The 20,349-nt window shown below is 38.8% G+C and overlaps 1 protein-coding gene across 4 annotated transcripts in view; it reads left to right on the top strand.

Annotated features, from left to right (window-relative positions):
• Positions 1-20,349, top strand: part of LOC103017183 (contactin-associated protein-like 3) — a 250,501-nt gene that overhangs the window by 188,100 nt on the left and 42,052 nt on the right. For all 4 annotated transcript variants that reach the window (XM_057547774.1, XM_057547777.1, XM_057547775.1 and 1 more), the window contains 3 exons: positions 2,690-2,796; positions 5,984-6,103; positions 16,578-16,775. In XM_057547774.1, the coding sequence (XP_057403757.1) occupies positions 2,690-2,796; positions 5,984-6,103; positions 16,578-16,775 (425 nt within the window). The remainder of the gene's footprint in view (positions 1-2,689; positions 2,797-5,983; positions 6,104-16,577; positions 16,776-20,349) is intronic.

Raw genomic sequence — 20,349 nt, 5'->3', positions numbered from 1 at the left:
CGTGTTTTGCAAAAGTTACCCGTTAGTCTATAACTAATCTTTTCATTCTCTTAGTGTCATTCATAGAAAAGAAGTTTTTAATTTTACTGAAGTCCAAATTATCATTTTTTTCTTTTGTGGACTGTATCTGAAAAGTCATTGACAAACCAAGGTCACCTAGATCTTCTCCTATGTTATATTCTGAGAGTTTAACTGTTTTGCATTTTACATTTTAAAATTCTAAGATCTAGTTTGAGTTCATTTTTGAGAAAGATGTAAAGTCTGTGTCTTTATTATTATTTTTTGTGCATGTGGAGACCCAGTTGTTCCAGCAGTTATTTGTTGAAAAGACTGTCCTTTCTCCAGGGAGTTGCCTTTGCTTCTTTGTTAAAGATGAGTTGATTATTTTTGTGTGAGTCCGTTTCTGGGCTTTCTAGTCTGTGCCATTAATCTATTTGTTCTTTTGCCAGTGCCGCACTGTCTTGATTTCTGTAGCTTTGTAAGTCTTGAAGTTGGGTAGTGTTATTAGTCCTTTGACTTTTTTCTTCTTCAATATTTTGTTGGGTCTTTTGCCTTTTCATATAAACTTTAGGATCAGTTTGTTGATATCCACAAAATTACCTGCAGGGATTTTGACTGAGATTCCCTTGAATCTATAGATCAAATTGGGAATAACTGAAATCTTGCCAATTTTGAGTCTTACTATCCATGAACATGGAATATCTCCACTTATTTAGATTTTCTTTGTTATACTTCATCAGAGTTTTGTAACTTTTCTCATATAGATCTTGTATATGTTTTGTTACATTTATGTCTAAATATTCTATTTTTTTGCATAATGCTAATGTAAGTGTTGTGTTTTTCAGTTTAAATTTCAATTGTTCATTGTTCATTTATAAGAAAGAATCCTGCAGCTTTGCTATCATCACTTATTAGTTTCAGAAGTTTTTTGTTGATTATTTGCGATTTTCCACATAGACAGTCATGTCATCTGTGAACAAAGATGGTTTTATTTCTTCTTTCCCAGTCTTTGTACCTTTTATTCCTTTTCTTGTCTTATTGCATTAGCTAAGACTTCCAGTATGATGTTTGAATAAGAGTGGTGAGGGCAAATCTTTGCTTTGTTCCCATACTTAGAGGAAAGCATCTAGTTTCTCACCATTAAATATAATGCTGCTGTAGGGTTTTGGAGGTTGTGTTTGTTTGTTTGTTTGTTTGTTTAATCAAGTTGAGGAAGTTCCTCTCTATTACTAGTTTGCCAAGGTTTTTTGTTTGGTTGGTTTTATTTTTATTTTATCGTGAATCAGTGTTAGATTTTGTCAAATATTTCTTCTGCATCTATTTATGTGACCAAATTGTTTTTCTTCTTTAGCCTGTTTATGTGATAGGTTATAATAATTTTCAAATTATTTTTTTCAAATTTTGGAGCAGACTTGCATACCTGGAATAAATTCCACCCAGTTATGTTGTATATATTTTTTATACATTTTTAGATTCAATTTGCTATTATTTTGTTGAGAATAGCACTTATTTTTGATAATGAAAAAATTAAGTAACATTCTTGCAATTAAAAATTTTAATCTTATAAACAAACATTAAACTCTCACTTTCAGTTTCAAAAAGTGAGATGTAACAATGTCCATGATATATAAGTGGTTATTTGGTTTACCTGAGTGATTTTGTGGTTTATTCAATTAAGTGGGGGAAAAAATAACAATAAATCCCTTAGTCTTAAGTGATCTCTAAATCTAATTCCTAGAGGCATCATCAGTCTGATCTAAAGTACATGACATTCAGAACCCCTGGCACTGTGATGCTATATGGATAAAGAGTTTCTTCTTTTTCCTGACTTCTTTCCTTCTCTTTAAAATGTTTCCTTATGTACTAAGTCAACATGGTAACATATTACAATGTGGTATACATATATCAGTTAGCTTTGGCTGTGCAATAAATTATCTTTAAAACTTACTAGCTGAAAACAACAACTGTTTGTTTATCTCACAATTCTGTATTTGCTGCTGGGCTCTCTCTCATGCATCTGTGGTTGCCTGGGGGATCAGCTGGCAGCTGGTTGACTTATAATCCCCTCAGTCACTTGTCCTGTGGTTTGAACCTACAGGGGTGACTAGACAACCTGAACAAGCCCAGGTTTCTTCATGTGGTTGTGCTTTCAGGGTTCAAAACTCAGTAAGAGAGCAAGCCCACTGCCCAAGCACTTTTCTAGCCTCTGCTGTGTTAGTTTGCTAATGCCTCATTGATCCAAGCAGGTCATATGCCCAACCCAGATTCAAGGTGAAGTAAGCTATACTTTTTGATGGAAGTATCTATAGGTCACACTGCAAGGACATGGAAGCAGGGATGGGAAATGTGCTGTCTCTGGCCTTTGCAAGCAATTTATATCCCTGTCATGTATGAAATTAATCTTGCCTTATTTGTGAAAAAGCAAACACATTTTCTGATGTAATGAGATGTGTAGAAAATTTGTCTGTCACAAATACATGACAGTTGGTAGCATCTAATGGATTTTTTAGTCTATGATTGATATTACATTTGGAAACCTTGATGACAGACACAACAATTTTTGTTCATGTTGAAATTTTTCTGGTCAAGTCACTGTTTTTATCTGTCTTTCATTACAACATATTAATATTAAGATACACATTTATCATGACCAAGTGTGGGAAATAGTGCTGTGTCTGTCTTCTTCTAGGTGTTTGCCCAGCTATTGTGAACATGGGGGTGAATGTTCCCAGTCCTGGGACACCTTCTCCTGCAACTGCGTACACACTGGTTACACCGGTGCAACCTGCCATTCCTGTAAGCCTCACACTTCATTCATTCTCCTTTCTGTTCTGATTGCCATGTAGTTCTATTTTTCTTTCCATTATTTTGTGTATATGTGTGTGTGTGTAACCATGTGCTAGAAAGCAACAACAAAAAATAATTATTTTAGACACTAATTTTTGTCTGGTTTATTTTTAATCAAATTTATTTCCTATTGATAAGGCAGCTAACAGAAATACATATATCATAGGATAGAAAAAAATAGTAGGCAAAGGAAAATAAGTATAGGAAAATAAAATATAGTCAAAGTATAAATTAAATCTAGAACTCATGATATTATATCTTGTTCTCTTCCTCGAGCAGAATCCAATTTTAGTTCTCAAGTCCTGTCTGCCTAAGTAAAAAGCATGAGTTAGTAGAGTCTCGATATTTATAAAATTAAACAAGAAAAGTCTCAGAAGAAGTGCAGGATGGGAGCTAACATGGTAGGGCTTCTAGACATCAGTGACAAGCCAGGCAAATGCTCAGGTCCGTTGCAATCTTGATGTTCTCTGATGATGATGGTGGTGGTGATGATGATGATGATGGAACTTACTGGAACTTACCATGTACTTGCACGATTCTAGTTCTGTGCATGTTTCAACTCCTTTAGTCCTCAAAACAACTCTAGGAGGTAAATGTATTTTTATCTACATTTTACACCTGAGGAACGAGAGAGGCTAGGTTGTTTACCCAAGGTCACATTCTCCATCTCCTCTCAGTGTTGTTTCTTCTGTCTAGAACACCAGTCTCTTTTCTGAAGAATTATTCTTTCAACTTTAAAGCTAACAAAACTTTATTGACCGCTAATCTATTAGCTTATGACAGAGCCTCTGAAATGCCCTTGGTCTTCTAATTATTGGCTCTTGTATATGTTTTTCTTTTAGTTTTTCCCTATTTGTGTGTCACTGCTGATATTTCTGAATCCCTTCTCTGGTAACACCCCTCTCTCTGGGTCTTTAGAGAGAGAGAGCATGATATGAAAATGCACAGATCTCACCATGTTCAGTCCCTCCTACTGGGAGAATACATTGTACTTTTAAAAACTCTTCCCTGTGAATTATTTAATTTTATTTCCACATATGGGAGAAAAGCAAGAGTTTGGACTGACATAAATTTGTCTTTATGGGAAGTGAATCCCAGCGAGGCAGGCATCGGTGTTGGGATGAGAGCCCTGGGTCCTCAGCCCTGAAGGTTCCACAGAGGAGCTCAAAGCATCTTAGAAGACAAAGGGAGGTGACTTATGCCCTAAACATCCCATAAGTTCAACCAGAGCAATTCCACCTGCAACTCTATTTACTGTACTAGTGCCAGGTGAGAATTTCCCGGGGTAACTTCATTTGAAAAGAGCTAGACATCTGGGAAACTTGAGGCTAAGTGACTTGGCCAAGTCACAGTTAGGAATGGGGTGATCTCTTCCTTAGAGTGTCCTCCATCATACTTAGCAAGGTGTCTTATATGAAGCAGATATCTGCTGAATATTAATGAGTAAGAAATATGGCTAAAATGCTATCAGTAACTGTGATCTAAACATCATTCTAAACAACTCTGATTTTAAAACTAACATATATATATATATATCTGTTATATATATGTAGGGTGTTTCATTTGTGCCCCATGATTTGGTCTAATAACTGAATTGACTTTATTGGGATCATCTAACTGATAAGCTACATGAAGATGAGATATTGCCAAATCAAAATAAATGATCACGAGACCATTATTTTTGGGTCTAAGTGCACAATTAATACATGTGTACATTCGTGTTTAAAGCAAGCTTTCTCCTAGTCATTCCTCCTCTACTCTTGTTTTCTAGGCAATTCCAGCCCCAACCCAAACACAAACACTGCTTTCAATTTTCGTGTATCCCTCTGGACACTTTTCTAAGTGGTCATGAGCATATGTATTTATAGAAATGTAAACATCAGCAGCCAAAATGCACGCATGGTGGAAAAGCAATCCAAATTGTCTCTGTGTCCATCAGTGTAGACGGTAGTAGCCGTGACAGTGATTTGGAACAATCTGATACATTTGACACTTGGCCATGTTTAACAAAAGGATGTTTACCTTTGTAAAACCTCTGGACAAAAAGCATTCCCTTCATGTTCTTTTTCTTTGAGATGAGAGAAGAACAACCCCTCGATCTCTCCCTGGGTTTTTGTTGATTATTTGAAATAGGCAAAGTTAGAAGTGTAGATAATCCAGTCATTGTAGCATGGCATAAAGCCATATCCTACTCGGATCGCTCCATTTTGTGGATCTTGCCTAACCACCACCTGAGTCTGTCTGTGTGGATGCCAAATCTGATCGTTAGAGCTGGCTTAAAGATCCAGTCCATCACTCTGCCAGAATCAGTGCTGCACTTCTGTCCCAGCAGCCATTAGCGGCTTTTCGGGTTTTCAAAGGGTTTTTCCTGTCAAGGCAGCGAGTGATGCACACTGGAGATGTTACTTGGTTGATCACTCATTTAAATGTCTTCTGAGTATTAACTGAGTCCATCATCTGCAGATGCTAATCACTTGCCTTGTACACAGCGAAACATTTATTGTACATGCAGAAAATTCAATTATGAATTAAGATAAATTGAAACTATAAAGAGATATTTCATATATATTATATATATTTCTTTGAATTTCAATTTTCTTGAATTATTTGCAAAGCATTTAAGGATGTTTCTTTTTAAAGCAAACTTTAAAAACTGAATGAAGAAGAGTTGCTGATTTGTGAAATTCATCTCATTGAAAAAAATGCATTTCACATGTAAATTGTTTTAGGTAAACAAAGGGTATAATTAGAGTAATTTATAAAATAACATGATTATTTAGATAAAAGCGGATGATTTAGGGAGATTAAGCCAATGCACTTCAGGTGCTTAGGTATTATGAAACAAAAAAGAATTAGACAAGAGTAAATCCAGTTACCACAATTTTGAAAAGAATCCTGTGTTTCTAGAACATACAGGATTCAGATCTACATGTCCCACAGTGATACCTCCTAAAATCTTTCACTCCATGCTGCAGAATCTTCACTCTATCTGATTGAAACAGGGAAACACTCCTCTAAAGAACATGTCCCTGAGAGCAATGCAGAATGAGTGTCACTGGGGAAAGTATCACTTAATTCACAACATGGAGGGATCCATCCCACTGTAGCTCCTGTCTGAGACCCGTGTTCTTTGCAGCTCTCTACGAGCAGTCATGTGAAGCCCACAGGCACAGAGGAAGCTCTTCAGGGCTCTACTATATTGACTCAGACGGAAGTGGCCCGCTGGGACCATCCCTTGTATATTGCAACATGACAGGTATGCTAATAAGCCCTTTTTATGACAGTTAAACTCATGTAAATACTTGCTGTGCATGAAAAACCCAGATGGGGAAAGTAGAGCTTACCTACTGGCAGCTTTATGTAGATGTGCATTTTGATTGTAATTGTAATATGATTGCTCAGAAGTATTAAACATAATGTTCTAAAATAGTTAAGAGGTGGCAATTAAACGTTATGTTCTTTCTTTGTGCAAAATTAACAATAACTCTTTGCTTATTAATCTGAAACAAAAAAGGATAAACTTTATTTCTTAGTTCATGTCAATAAATGCCAAAGACTTAGGAGAATGTTCACTTTTCAAATTTATGAAAACATCCATTTGTATTCTTTTGAATCTGTAATCACATGAGTTTATCTAGGAGATAATAAATGTTTCTAAAGTGTATATACTTCAAGTAATAATATTATTCTTGTGCAACTGTATAAATAATATTTTATTTTCCTTAGAAACCTAATTATATGTTAAAGGACTTGTTTACGACATATTGTTTATGATGCCTTTAATTCTTTGAAACTTTTTAATCTAACATCTCCGCCTAAAGCATAGGACCACAAAGGACCAAAGCATCCACTTTAATGAATGACAGCTGCCCTGATGGAATTGATACAAATTCTTTATACATCTTCTGTACCTGTATCTATGTGTGTCTGTACCCATAACTTTTCCTCCATGCTCGCATAACATTTTACCAATAAAAAGAGGATAAACCTCCAAGAAAACTTTCTGTTACTCTAGCAGTGTAGACCTAACAGGTACTTCAACAACCACAGAATTTGACTCTGCAAATTCTGAGCTAATGATCAGAAAAAAATCAACTATAGATGGTTCTAAGGCAACTATGACTTAGTTATAATTTTGTTCTTCTGTTATTATGGCTACATATCACCCTTACAGGGTTGCAATTCTCACAAGGAGGGAATTATTTATGGGTAAATTTATGATGATGCTTTGTGAGTAGCTTACAATCCTGGTGTGGTTTTTTACCTACTACCATTTCATACATGAAACAAAATCTGAGCATTTTGGCAGTGGTTAATCATATGATTAGATCTGAATTCAGTCAAATATATCTTCCAGTCCCAAAACTACCCCCAAAGTTGGTACAGAAAATGCAAGAACTTGCAGGGCATTGCACTAGGTGTGAGTATGGCTCTTTTGGGCTTTGGGGTAAACATTTTATCATAAATACTGACCAAAATATTGCAGTGTGATGACAGAGTTCAATACATTGGCTTACCTTTACTGAAAAATGTGTGATCAGTGAAATATGTTAGGAAACAGCCCAGGGGATCATTCTAGATATACTGCACTCCAGTGGTTTATAACAAGCCTTCAAGTGATTTCAATTCCTGCTTTGATTTTCTTTCATTACCGTGGCTCAAGCGAATGCCAAGAACAAAGAAAGCTAAATAAAGTTGCTAGCATCCCAATAAAACATTTCCCTTTATCAATTAAGTTCTTAACTATCACAGAAGTCTAGGGCATGTTAAAGATTTTCATACATTTTATCTTGGGTTAATTCTATGAGGAGAGTTCCATACACACTGAAAAATTCCAAGATTCTAGAAAGGTGGAAATAATCCCAACTGGCACATTCCAAAATGAATGAAGTTTCAATGACTGAAGCTATTTTGTTAATGGTTAACTATTGGCAGGCTGCGGTCAAGTTTATAAGGGAAGGTATTTGCTGCAAAGAGGAATGAATAACCGAGAGATGAGGGCCCGATCTTCTGCAGTTTATGGTTGTAATAAAAGAAAGATATTTTAGTCATGCTAGTGAACACGCAGTCTAGGCTTCCCCATGAAGCTTTAGTTGTGCATATTTATAAAGCCCCTTTGGAATGTGTAACTATCTCAAAGGTGTTTTGTTTTAATGCTAATTTGATACCATAGCTGATGTATTTTGATTCCCTGCAATTGCTGTTACCTTTTCAGAGCGAACCTTGGCCCCTACCACCAGAGACAAGAGTAGTTACCATCAAAATGCAAAGAGCCACTAAAAACAGATGCCCAGCTTTTGATTTCAGGTAACTTAGAATAATACCTGATGATATACAAGCAGGTTTTTCTTACATTAGAGATGAGAAAGAACCTCTAAATAAGGGAGGGAAAAGGCGAAATCTACTGATTAACCCTCCTGGTCGGTTTAGACACACGATGGCCTTGAAAACTGTCTGCTGAGGATGTGAATCATTTCCTTCCCCGGGTGACCTGAAGAAACGTCCAAGTAAAGGCACAAAACTGAAGAGTTGCAAAAAAGCTTCTGACAACATTGAACACATGTGTACTCAGCGCCTGCCCCAAGCCAGGCACGGCTGTGGGCACAGCAGGGAGTGAATCTGAACACTTCCCTCCCCTGGTGGGGGGTGCTTTCTGGGGTGGGGAGCCAGATCATTGACAGAAGCGAATCAAATACTTGGCACGCTGGAAGGTAGCAGGTGTTGTGAAGAAGAACAAAGCAGGGAACAGGGTCACAGACTGCAGAAGGATGGGTTACAGTTTTAAATAGAGGGATCAAGAAAGGACTCAGTTGGAAAGTGACATTTGTGCCAACCACATCAAAGAAGCAACCCTGAGAAAACCTGAGGTGGAGCCTTCAAGGGGAGGGAGGAGGCAAGTGCTGGAGGCCTGCAGCCATGGGGAGCTGGCATGTGGGACAGACTCAGGTGGTAGGACTAGAAAGTGGCCTTTCCTCAAGTCACATGGCTGGAAAGGGGCTGGTCCAGGATTCACACCAGCTGTGCTGTTTGGGCCTTTAACCATCACGGTGCACCAAGAGGAAGCAAGGAGACTAGTTAGGGCGTTGCTCTAGTAATTGAGCCAGGATGGTGGTGGTGGGTAGCAGGCTGGGAGCAGAGGAGGAGGAGGAGAGAAATGTTGAGTTAGAGCCCGTGGACTAACCGATGGAGAGAAAGAGAGGCATCAAGCAGGGCTCCTGTATTTGGATCCGAGCCCTGGAAAGAAGGTGCAGGTATTATTCACAGAGACGGAGAATTCTTGGGAAGGACCATGTTTGTAAGGGAAGACCAGGATTCCACTTGTGAATAGGTGAGGTTTGGGTTGCCTATTGGTCATTTAGTTAGAGAGTGGAGATCTGTTGGTTATAAAACAAGTGTAATGTATCTTCTTAAAGCCTACTGGGTGGTTATAACATCCTTGGCAATACAACCTTTTAAAAATATAATTTGGAGTGTGACTTTACAAATTAATTTAACCTGACCAGAGGGCTCCTGTTTGCTTTACTGTCACTATCCAGCAGGATAGAGCTTCTCCAGGTCCCTACGTGTTTGTTCCCCAAGGGGAAGCTCTGCTTTCCACAGCCAGATTCTTTGGGGCGGCATCCCAGGAGAGGCTGTATTATTATTAAGCTTCTCTAGAGATGCTTATGTGCAAATGGGTTTAGAAAGCACTGTCGTGTAGCTGAGGATCTTTGGTTTTAGCGGGCACAGGCTACTCTATCGTCCAAAAAATTAAAATGGAAAGGGAACAAAGGGCATCACAGAATGGAGAAATAAAACCAATGCAGATGTAAAATTTTGGTGCCGCTACTCATTTCATGGTCCAAGCAATTATCCTGTTGTTCCTATTTATATAGGTTGCTGTGGGTGAGGTTTAATGATCCATCACTGAATCCCTGTGGCTCTGATGCATCCACAAATGCAACAGGAATGGTTCACATATATTAAGATAAAGTATGAGACATTAATTCTCTAAATTAAATATGCTCTAAACTCTCTAACGTAATCTTGGAAAGTTTTAAGAGCTGTAAGGTGTGTATGTGTTTGTGTAGGGATTCATGAAAATTATTGCTAATAATTTAACGATTTATATTGATGTGTAAATGTCTATTATTAAAGCATACTTAATAACTATATATCTTCATATTACATTGCAAATGAACAAACATTACATAGAGATTATTGTATCACAATGCATTTTGAGTAATTAAAGGTTTTTAGAGAAGTTTATAGTTGCCTAGCTCTCATGTAAAACTCCTGAAATTAGTATATTCTTGTTCTATGTGAAAAGATCAATGTCATAAGGGTTCCATAATTATGACTGAGATGGAACATCAAATGGCTCATGAGAAACACACACATACCCAAGATGGAGAGCAGGAGTTAACTACTTCAGTGACGATTTCCAAATACTATTAAATACCAAGGATTTTTATTAAACTCAACACCGTAAGGAAAGCAATGTGCTGAAGACAGAGAAACACACAGGCCAGTCCAAAGACCAGTGACTACCTCCAGCAGCTAGACAACAAAATATTTAATGAAAATTTTTTTAAATCCAGATTTTTCCTGGGGAAAATCCAAGGAATGAACCAAAGTTACATCTAAATGGTCCTTACTGCCCAGGGGTCATATGAGGAGCCCCCTGACAAATCTGCTTATTGATAGAGGAAGATCTTAGGGTCCTGATTCTGTTCTTCCAACCTGGAGATATGTCCACAATGAAAAATTTGCCTTCTCCATGATGCTGTGATGCCTGTGGACAATTAAACACCCTCTAATTATTAAAAAAACAAGTACTAACACTTGGAAAAATATACAAAAAACAGAATTCTAAACCAATGGTTAAAATTATATCCTTGGAATAAAGATGCAGATGTAGAGCATGGACTTGAGGACACAGGGAGGGGGAAGGGGAAGCTGGGACGAAGTGAGAAAGTGGCATGGACATATATACACTACCAAATGTAAAACAGCTAGTGAGAAGCAGCTGCATAGCACAGGGAGATCAGCTCGGTGCTTTGTGACCACCTAGAGGTGTGGGAGAGGGAGGGTGGGAGGGAGATGCAAGAGGGAAGAGATATGGGGATATATGTAGATGTATTCCTGATTCACTTTGTTATACAGCAGAAATTAACACACCATTGTAAAGCAATTATATTCCAATAAAGATGTTAAATAAATAAATAAATAAACTTAAACTTGCCTAAAAAAAATCAGATTTCAGAATGAAAAAAAAAATTATATCCTTGGTAATAGCCTTCAAAAATGTAGTACTAGGACACAGTCTGCATGTATTTTTTAGTACCTTTAGTACAGAGACAACCAAAACAAGACAAAATAGTAAGCTATTTTGAATGGACTGCTTGTGTAATTTGTTGACGGACCTATTCCCTTTCTAAACAGAAGAAACAAAACATAACTTCTTTGATGGCAAGGTGAGGAAGGCCAATGGCTCTACTCACTGAGAGAGATAGAACTGTTTGTGCCCACCCTAAACCCAGGGTAGTTGTTTGCTATTTTCGTAGTTGTGAGGTTCAGAAACTGCTTCTCAGACCTTGCATTGTGAGAATGATCGTCACAGAAAGAAGACAGGTTGCAGTCAGGGCAGTGATTCAACGTCCAGTCCATAAAAATCACCTGGAGGCTTGATGAACAAGCTGAGGACTGGGTCTATGGCATCCCTGTCCATTGCGCCTTCGGGTCTTGATTTATTGACTCAACAAGTTAATAATCCAGATTTTTTTACTCATTATTATTGCTGAGTCACTTGCCTTTATGCAAACCAAGAAATTGTGTTTCTTTTCTTTTTTTTTTAATTGAGGCATAGTTGATTTACAATGTTGTGTTAGTTTCAGGTGTACAGCAAAGTGATTTAGTAATACATACATATATATCTATTTTTTCAGATTTTTTTTCCCTTATAGGTTATTACAAAATATTGAGTATAGTTCCCTGTGCTATATAGTAGGTCCTTGTTGGTTATCTATTTTATATATAGTAGAGCGTAAATGTTGAATCTAAAAAAAATGATACAAATGAACTTATGTACAAAACAGAAATAGACCCGCAGACATGGAAAACAAACTTATGGTTACCAAAGGGGAAGAGGGGGGGATAAATCAGGAGTTTGGGGTTAAAATATACACAATTGTGTTTCTTAAACATCCTTTTCCCTGTTTCAAAAATTGTGTCAGGCCTCCAGCACTGTGGTTTAGCAAAGGGCAGTCAGCCCAACTGCTTTACACATAACTCATGTCATTTTTTTAAAAGCCCTCTATAGAATGGGTATTGATTCATACACCATGAACCTGCATCTCTTTTATCCTGGCTTTTGCCTAGAAAGAACCCTTCCTGCCCCCACTGGGGGTACATTTTCTGGCCGGCCTCCTGCAGCTTGTAAAGGTAGTTCCTAAAACAGTCAGCCTAGTGTGGTTGGCAATGCAGAGTTTCTAGAGCAGGTCCTGTCACTGTGCCCAAAGGGAAAAAAGACAAATGCTTCAGGAAAGTTTATTTTCCTGCTTTTCTGTCAGCCACACAGTCTGCCCTGGCCTTATGGGTGGACAAAGTGAATGGTCTTGATGAACAATAAACATATAGATGTTCAGAGAGCAGTTAGGCCAGCAGCATGCTTGGTTCATTGCCTTAGCATTCAAAGGCGGCTAGACAATAGCGTTCAGTCTTTAGATGCTGCCTGGTCCACTTTCCCCATTTACCCAATATGGAATTGGAGGCTCAGAGGATTTTTTTGACTTTTCCAAGACCATCGATTGTAACCCATATCTCTTATTGACCATGACCCTGTACTCTGTCCATATCTAATTTTATAAGTGCATATATAATGTACTCTCTGAGGAAATTACTTTGCTCTTGTGCTGTGTGGTAGGCTGATAAACAAGGGAAAGCACTAATAATATCTCCCAGTAACTGAGCTCTTGGGAGGTTTCAGGCATGGGGCCAAGCACACATACATGTTGCCTCAAGACAATATATGTCGTGTTGAGTAAGTGTCAGTTCATGTTAAATAGCAGATGCCTACCCTTATGAATGAGCAGACACACAAAATTGTATTCAGTGTGACCTAGTAAATGAAAAGATCACCCTCTGAAATCCTAGGGAAGAAGGCTGTGAAGTAGCTGCATTCCCTTGAGGATATCCGGTTGTATCTTATAGCATTTTCTTGTGTTCAGAATATTAAAATAAATCATGAAAAGCCTCAAGGCCCCAGATCTGTGGCAGCCCTTATGAGGGTCTTCATACAAATAGTGATCAAGAGGGCCCACAGGTGTGGGGCTGGGATGAGTGCCACCTCTGGGCCCTCCCAGGGCCTGGAGACTGTCTGCTTAGAGCTGTAGTCTCTCCCCTTCAATAAAACACACACACCAGTCATCCTTGGCTTTGACAAACAGATGACATGGCAGGGCCCAGGGCCTCTGAGATCTAGGGCAGGGCCAGGTGAGAGCTGACCGTTGTCTTCCTCAGGGCACCCACTGGACATTCAGAGCAGTGCAGTTGGCCATTCCCAGCACTATGGGCACATAAATGCCCAGGATCTAGTTCTATTTTCTTCTGAAGTCTTTTCATTGGAAATATAGTAGAGGGCTCAGATGGGTAAGGCACTCTGGGAAGGTTACAGATCTCAGCACTCTTTGAAAACTTTACCTACTCAGAAAGCTCAGCGACTCACGCTGGGTTGCTTAGAATGTGTGGCAAAGTTACATAGTTTTGTGAAGTTGGGCACGTGAGTTTTTCTAGACTTCCATTTCCCTTATCTGTGTGGCCAGAGGGTTGGGCTGGATAAAAGGTTGTAACAGTGTTTCTCTCTGGATAGTAACACAGGGGGAGAAATTCTGAGAAGGCTGTTGTGGGTCTCTATTGTAATATTCAGATTATTTTTGTGGATCCAGGAATGGCTGCTAGTGTTTACATCAGTCTGTCCTTATTTATCATCCTGAGTGCATCTTCTTGACCAGCTTTATCTGGAGATAGATGTGACAAGTTAAATCATTTGGCATACTGCCTTCCCAGTCTTCTCAGAATGTGTACCCTCTTCCCATCAGAAGAAACAGAGGCAGCTGGCCTCATTTCCAAAGAGGTGGTGTTTGGACACAAATTGGACTTCATTTCAGGCATCTGTGGGAGAAGGGATTTTTGCCTTTACTTTCCTCAAGGTCAATTTCCAGATCATGAGTGATGGTCCCACAAAGTATAAAGGCATCATATTTTTCGTGAAGTCTTTTTTTCTCAGGGAGATTGAAATAAGCATAGCAGATATGCTTTCAATGTGTGTTTACCTGAATCTGTGGAATAAAGATCTGGTTCTTTTTCCATCCAACCACTTGTTTTGCTATGAAAGACTCCTTGTATAGTTCAGAGGTCTATTATAAAGTGTAGGAAGCGTTGCCAGTTGCAAAGTGGATCTAAGTTGGCAAAACAAACAGAAGGAGGAGGATGTCATATGATATGGTAAGTCAATGTCATTATTTATATCCTGCTTACAAAACCAAACCAGCAAGTTAACTTGGCTGCAGGTTCATTTGTCCGAGCAAACGGTCAACCAGGTGCCACCAATGGTCACCCTGCTCCTGTGCAGAGGGAAGGCTCCAGTGAGTTGGATGGACACGTTCTGATAGGGTCTAATTCAACAATAGTTCAAAATTCCTGTGTAAATTTGACCACTATTAAAATTAATTACCTCAGATCCAAAATTATGCTTCAGACTACTGTGAATAACAGCTGAGTATTTTTCCATCATGCTGGTCACTTAAATTCCTTAGTCTGTCTCCTCGTGCTTGAAGGCTAAGATTACGTGTCATGTCAAAAGGTTCCTTTCTACTCATAGTTTTGAAATAATATGTTGTGGAATATTAGGGAAACATAATGTGTCTTTGTTGGGGTCTTTTAAATAATATTTCTAGAAAGGGCAACCATTTAAAGTATTTTTTCAGAAGGGCAGTTTTGAGGTTCTTTTCAACCTTTCCCTTCTCTCCACTTCAAAAGATTTCTATTATTACACCTTAGCCATGCAAGACCATAAATTTATCATACTGACCACTAGCCTGTATGAACTATTCAGGCGCATCATTTTTCTTTGTGCCCTAAGCCATGAAAATAAATGACACAGTGGCATGGGAACTGATGAACTCCTAAGCCTAACACAGTCTTCTGCATGTCCCTGTACCCTCATTTCATTTGATGGAAGAAACCCTGAGGGTGAATGGGAGTAGGTAATTACCAAAAATAATGCCAGACGCATTTAAGTAATTTTCCAGGAAAATGTTGAACTATAAAATGTCTAGTGAAAACATGATTAAGGGAGAAACACAATCTATGGATTTCAAGTTGCCATAGGAACACTCACAGCGCCCTTTAGTGAGCAGAGAGGCAGGTGATCTGTTAAGTCTTTTTTCCTAATTGAATATAAAACTGCATTCGTCGTGCTGACTCACAGTTTGTTCCTTTTCTTGCTAGTTTTTGCATATTTTGTGATGTTCTTTTCCATGGGCTTTGAATCGGAGGTTTTTCCATGGCCCTTACTTAGCGTTCTTTTCCCTGGATCTCTGGATGTATTTGATGTGTTAAGGGTTTGCAAACACCAGCATGGCTGTAGGTTTTTCCCAGACCCAAACTCTCAGGGCAGGAAAGGAGCAGGGACCCGGGCAGGAAAGGAGCAGGGGACCCCTCACTGAGTTCCATTCAGCATTGTTTTGATTTTTGAAACTTGCTCATGTATTAGCTATTAAAAAATAATAAAAAATAAACTCCACAAGACTGTTTCCTGCCCTTGTAATATGGCAAGTTTGTGTGGATACTGATCATTTTATCAAATACATATTACAGAGGAAGTTATATGACATGACATTATAAATATAGTTGAATTAAGGCAGCTTGAACTCAGCCTTTTAGCCACTGAGCCATGGGCCTTTTATACTGTGGGAGCTTCTATACATTCATGGTGGGAGGTTATTTTGGGGAAGATAAAAGAAGTCAAGGTGTTTTTCTTCTGTTATAAATATTGTGGAGTGTGCATTGTTTTTTAAATCTCTTTGAAAAATATAGGTAATCAATGTAACAGAAATATGCCAGAATTTTCCAGCAGGCATTCATGTAGCTATGGTTACTGCTAGGAATTGTTATATTAGATACCCCAAGGCACTGTGTCTTTTAGTGCTGGCCATTGAACAAGTTGCTGACACACTATTAGTCAATTTTTGTCAAAAATACTTATTTTCCATTATTTTGCATGATCAAAATAATGGTTTTGTGGGCTGCTTGTTCCTCAAATGTGTCTTTTACACATTTCTTTGATTATCAGAGGAAAAGACGCTCAGTGAGATGAGGAATATGCTTGTTAAAAACGTAAGTACATACGCGATAATCTTTCGCTTTCCTCTTATAGTAATGGAAAGACAAAAATAAAAGCCAAAAAGTTATGTTTATAACTTTGAGTGTTATAATACAGAATTTAAAAAATTGACGCCCTGACAATGTTGACTATAGTAATGGTAATGCAAATTTCAATAAAGAGAATCCCTACTGTTAATATTTTAAGAATTCCACTCGCTGATTCCGATGTCAAAGAGATCTGATTGCTCCAAAAATAAAAACCTTAATTCAGATAAAAGATGCTTCTGATTTCCATATTTATGTTTAATGATTCCATTCTCATCACAGTCTCCTTTCTCCCTCCCAACCCCTCTTCTGCCCACCAGACACCGCATGGACCTCAGTGCAGCACAATGGCTCCCACTTGGTTAGTGTCAAAAGCTCGAATGGAGAAAGCCCCCATCCTGTGTTTTTCAAGTACACAGCCAGCATGGACCAGCTCCAGGCCATAATTGACGATGCGGACCACTGCCAACAGAAGCTGACTTTCCACTGCAAGAAGTCAAGGCTTTCAACTCCCCATGGTGAGTAATCATAGTAATCAGACATTGTGGGCTGTTGTCCCCACAGGTCACAATGGCCTGCCAGAGATGCATGAGAATCTGTGCCCATAGTGCCCGGATCACATCTGAAGTGACAGGGATACTCTTCTTTGGAGCAAAGACCAAGGTCTTTGCTCAAAGCCAGGAATGATCTGAAGTTTCTCCCTAGACTCAACTGGGCAACTGAGCAGTCAAAGCCTCCTACGGAGGCCCCTGGAATGCTCGGTGCTCATCTGCCATGAAGGGCAGGGACGTCTTAATTCTGTTTTATCTTGGGAAGGATCGCTAACAACAACATGGCTTAGTTATCTGGAGGTGATTATCCCATGAGATTCTTTTTCATAGACAATGCAATTAGTGTCTGGGCTAATTGTTAATTAGGGAACAATGTTGGTATCAACGGCTCTTTCACACAACGTTAAGTGCTAATAGTTTATTTCTCATATCTTTTCGTCTTTTGAAAATTCTTATTTTTAGTTTTATATTTTCTTCCTTTGAAAAATCCCATTTTGTTGGAATGTGCAACCTCACTGCCTTCATGAAACTGCTCGGTTTTCTGGAGGCTGGCCTGCCCCTTCTCTGGTTAGGCATCTGGGGAGTGGAATGAGTAGGGGGCAGTAGGCAGGTCCTCTGAGTTCAAGCTCTTAGGACTTAGACAAGTCCCTGCCACTCAGCAACTATGGGACTCAGGAAATCATTTTCTCTTTTTTGAGTCTTCAGAGCTAAGACACTAACCTTGCCAGAACTTAATTGCACCACGTCTATAAATGGCATGAAGTAAATGCTACTTATTTGCATCTCTCCAGTTTATTGAATTTATAGTTAGTGCTAGTGGGTTTAGTACTTACTGTTAGTTGATTGATGCCAAATAGATCACCGAGCTAAAATTGTATATCCCCAGAAGAATGAGACAGCTGCCTCCAGGAGAGTAAATTATTGTTATGGGTTGTCTAACCAGGGAAAACAAGGCAAAGACAGAGTAGTGTTGGAACCAACCACTAACAAAGTCATAAAACAAAACCACCCAGTGAGTCATGGAGCAAACTCATACAAACTAGCAGATGGTCTATTCCAGAACCTGGACACGACCCAGATCAGCAAAGGATTCCCACCTGGAGGGCCAGTGTCTGCCTATTGATTTGCATGTGGTTGCTCAATTGTTAGCCCTTCGATATGTTAATAAATATATAAAACAGCAACAGCAGCAACAAAAACAAATATTTCAACAAGTATTTAATTGGGGCTGGGGGGAAAGATGGAAAGAGAAAATACTTATAAACTTAATAAACACCTGCTAAAAAAAACAAAATAAGGGACTTCATTAACTATACATGCTCAAGTTATTTGTATTTCTTATATGCTGCTACTGGAGGATTGTTAGTACAAACTTAATTTAAACAAATTCACTACAGACCTATATATTTCCAGAAGTGCTTAATTAAGGTTGAGTTGAGGCAGGCAAATAGTGTAGCCCAATACGCCTTAAAATTGTTGCACTAATTTGCTCGCTATTATCAATAGACACAAATGGGTGTGCAGAGCTTTGATGCTACTCTTGTGCAGAAAGAGTGAAAACCACAAAGCCTGGGTCCCTCATTAGAAGGTTGCAGCGTGAAAACAGTACAAGGGGACTGCAATGTGGGGAACAAGTAGCTTAGGAATTTTCTAGGGTAGGTTGGGGAATGTCAGTCAAAATTCAGTTTTCTCTCAAGAATTTTCCACTGTTCGAATTCTCAGAAGTTATCAGGAGACTGAGGTGGTGGTAATCTTGAGAGGAGATATAGCAAGTCTGGGGCTTCAGTGCAGCAGCTCTTGTGTAGGTTTTGTTTTCCAACAGGGCCAGGGAGGGGCAGAGGGCCTAGGATCTTGCTAGGATTCTGAAACATTTTTCCTTCAGCATCTTTAAGGTCTCTGTGTTACATATAGTTTCAGGGGATGTGATTACAGGTGGCTAAAGAGGAAGTTGTATGACAGTTAAGTGTTGACTCTAGGAGACCATTTGGTTACCATACTATGAATGCTTAAGGTCATTGAGGATTGTAGCTGTGGCTGGAGAGAAGGACAGTGAACTATGCGCTAAAATAATTGAGGAAGTGGAGCCGTGCACCCTGGTCATTGATCTCTCTCCTATTCCTTTTCATTTCGGCCTCTAATTCTTCTTCATATGATGCCTAATTATTTCTTATGCAAATTCTTTAAGTTACTCAAAGGAATCTTGAGTGGAGCCACATGCATTTTGTACCTTTAAAAACACTTAATGGTTTTCACTTTAGAGAGAAAAATGTAAACACACAGTAACACACTGGCATATCATGATTTCTCTGCTCTTCAAATCGATGAAAGAGGATGTTGAATAATTACATTTTTAAGATGGAATTTTGAAAAATATCTATTAAGTACCTATTAAATAATACGCTAAAAAGATATTCCACCCCCTAAAGATCAGTTTTCAACACATTAAAAAAAAAGATGGTTGATATTGATTTCTTGGCACACACGTCACCCACTGGGCCTGCAGTGCGTGATAATGAATGCAGTCCATGTGTTTACCAGCTGAGAGGTTGTCAGCAGAAGCAGAAGTCTCATTGAACAGGGAGCCGTAATGAGCAGTGGCGATTGTAAGTTAGGGAGAAGTTGTTTCAGATTCTTAGTGGGGGCGTGATGGGGACAATTTAAGAGATTGAAAGAGCACATGAAAATGGACGGGCATCTTTGCAGAATTGATGTCACTTCCGTTTCCCCTCCTGCCCTGATTCTCTGTTTACTAGGGACTCTTTCCCCTCCACCTTCCCGTGTGCGCCATCTTTCCTGATCATCCTGCCCCAGGTGTACTGTAATCCCACACTGGGGCTTCAGCAGCATCTTTAGCGTAAATGAGCAGTCCTGCAGAGCGGAGGCAGCCTCTGGCCCTGTCACTTAATTATACGTTGCACTGAGGAGGGGAATGTGCTGAAGAGCTGGGTGTAGTTGTCTCGGACTTGCTCAAGCCGAAGACACCTCAGGCATGAAGAAGGCTTATCAGTGCCATTTCTTTAGTTTCCAAACACAGAGCAACCCATTCAGTGTAAGAAGAAGCACGTCTCCAAGAAACTTTTAGGACATGCTAGGAAGTACATGTCTTAAACACATGCCAGTGTTTTTAGCTAATAAATAAAGTGAAAGAAATCCATATTTTGCATAATAACAATAAACGTTTTAATGGCATTTTAGGATCTCAGATTTTAGATTCAGTGTGTAAATTACTGTGGTTTTTCTTTTGATGACAATTCTTTCTTGAATGTTATTTCCGAAGAAATTATGTAAGTGCAGTCCTCGAGAGAAGTTTGTAAATATCGTGCCTGAATGAGTTAGGGACTACGTGCTCATTTTCTGATAAAAGAAAAAAATTTGGTGACAACGTAAGTTTTGGCATTAAAATATATTTTTTTAAACAGTTGGGAGTCCTCTTAAAAATGATCCTATTGCAGAGTTAAAATATGCTTACTTCTAAAATAGTCTCTCTATGTTTTAAATAGAGGGAAGTAAAGGAACTATATTGGGGAGGCAGGTAGTGGGG

Source organism: Balaenoptera acutorostrata, chromosome 6, assembly GCF_949987535.1.
Source record: "Balaenoptera acutorostrata chromosome 6, mBalAcu1.1, whole genome shotgun sequence".
NCBI lineage: Eukaryota > Metazoa > Chordata > Mammalia > Artiodactyla > Balaenopteridae > Balaenoptera > Balaenoptera acutorostrata.
The sequence above is the reverse complement of the archived record's forward strand: the minus strand, read 5'-3'. Positions and strand labels throughout refer to the sequence as shown.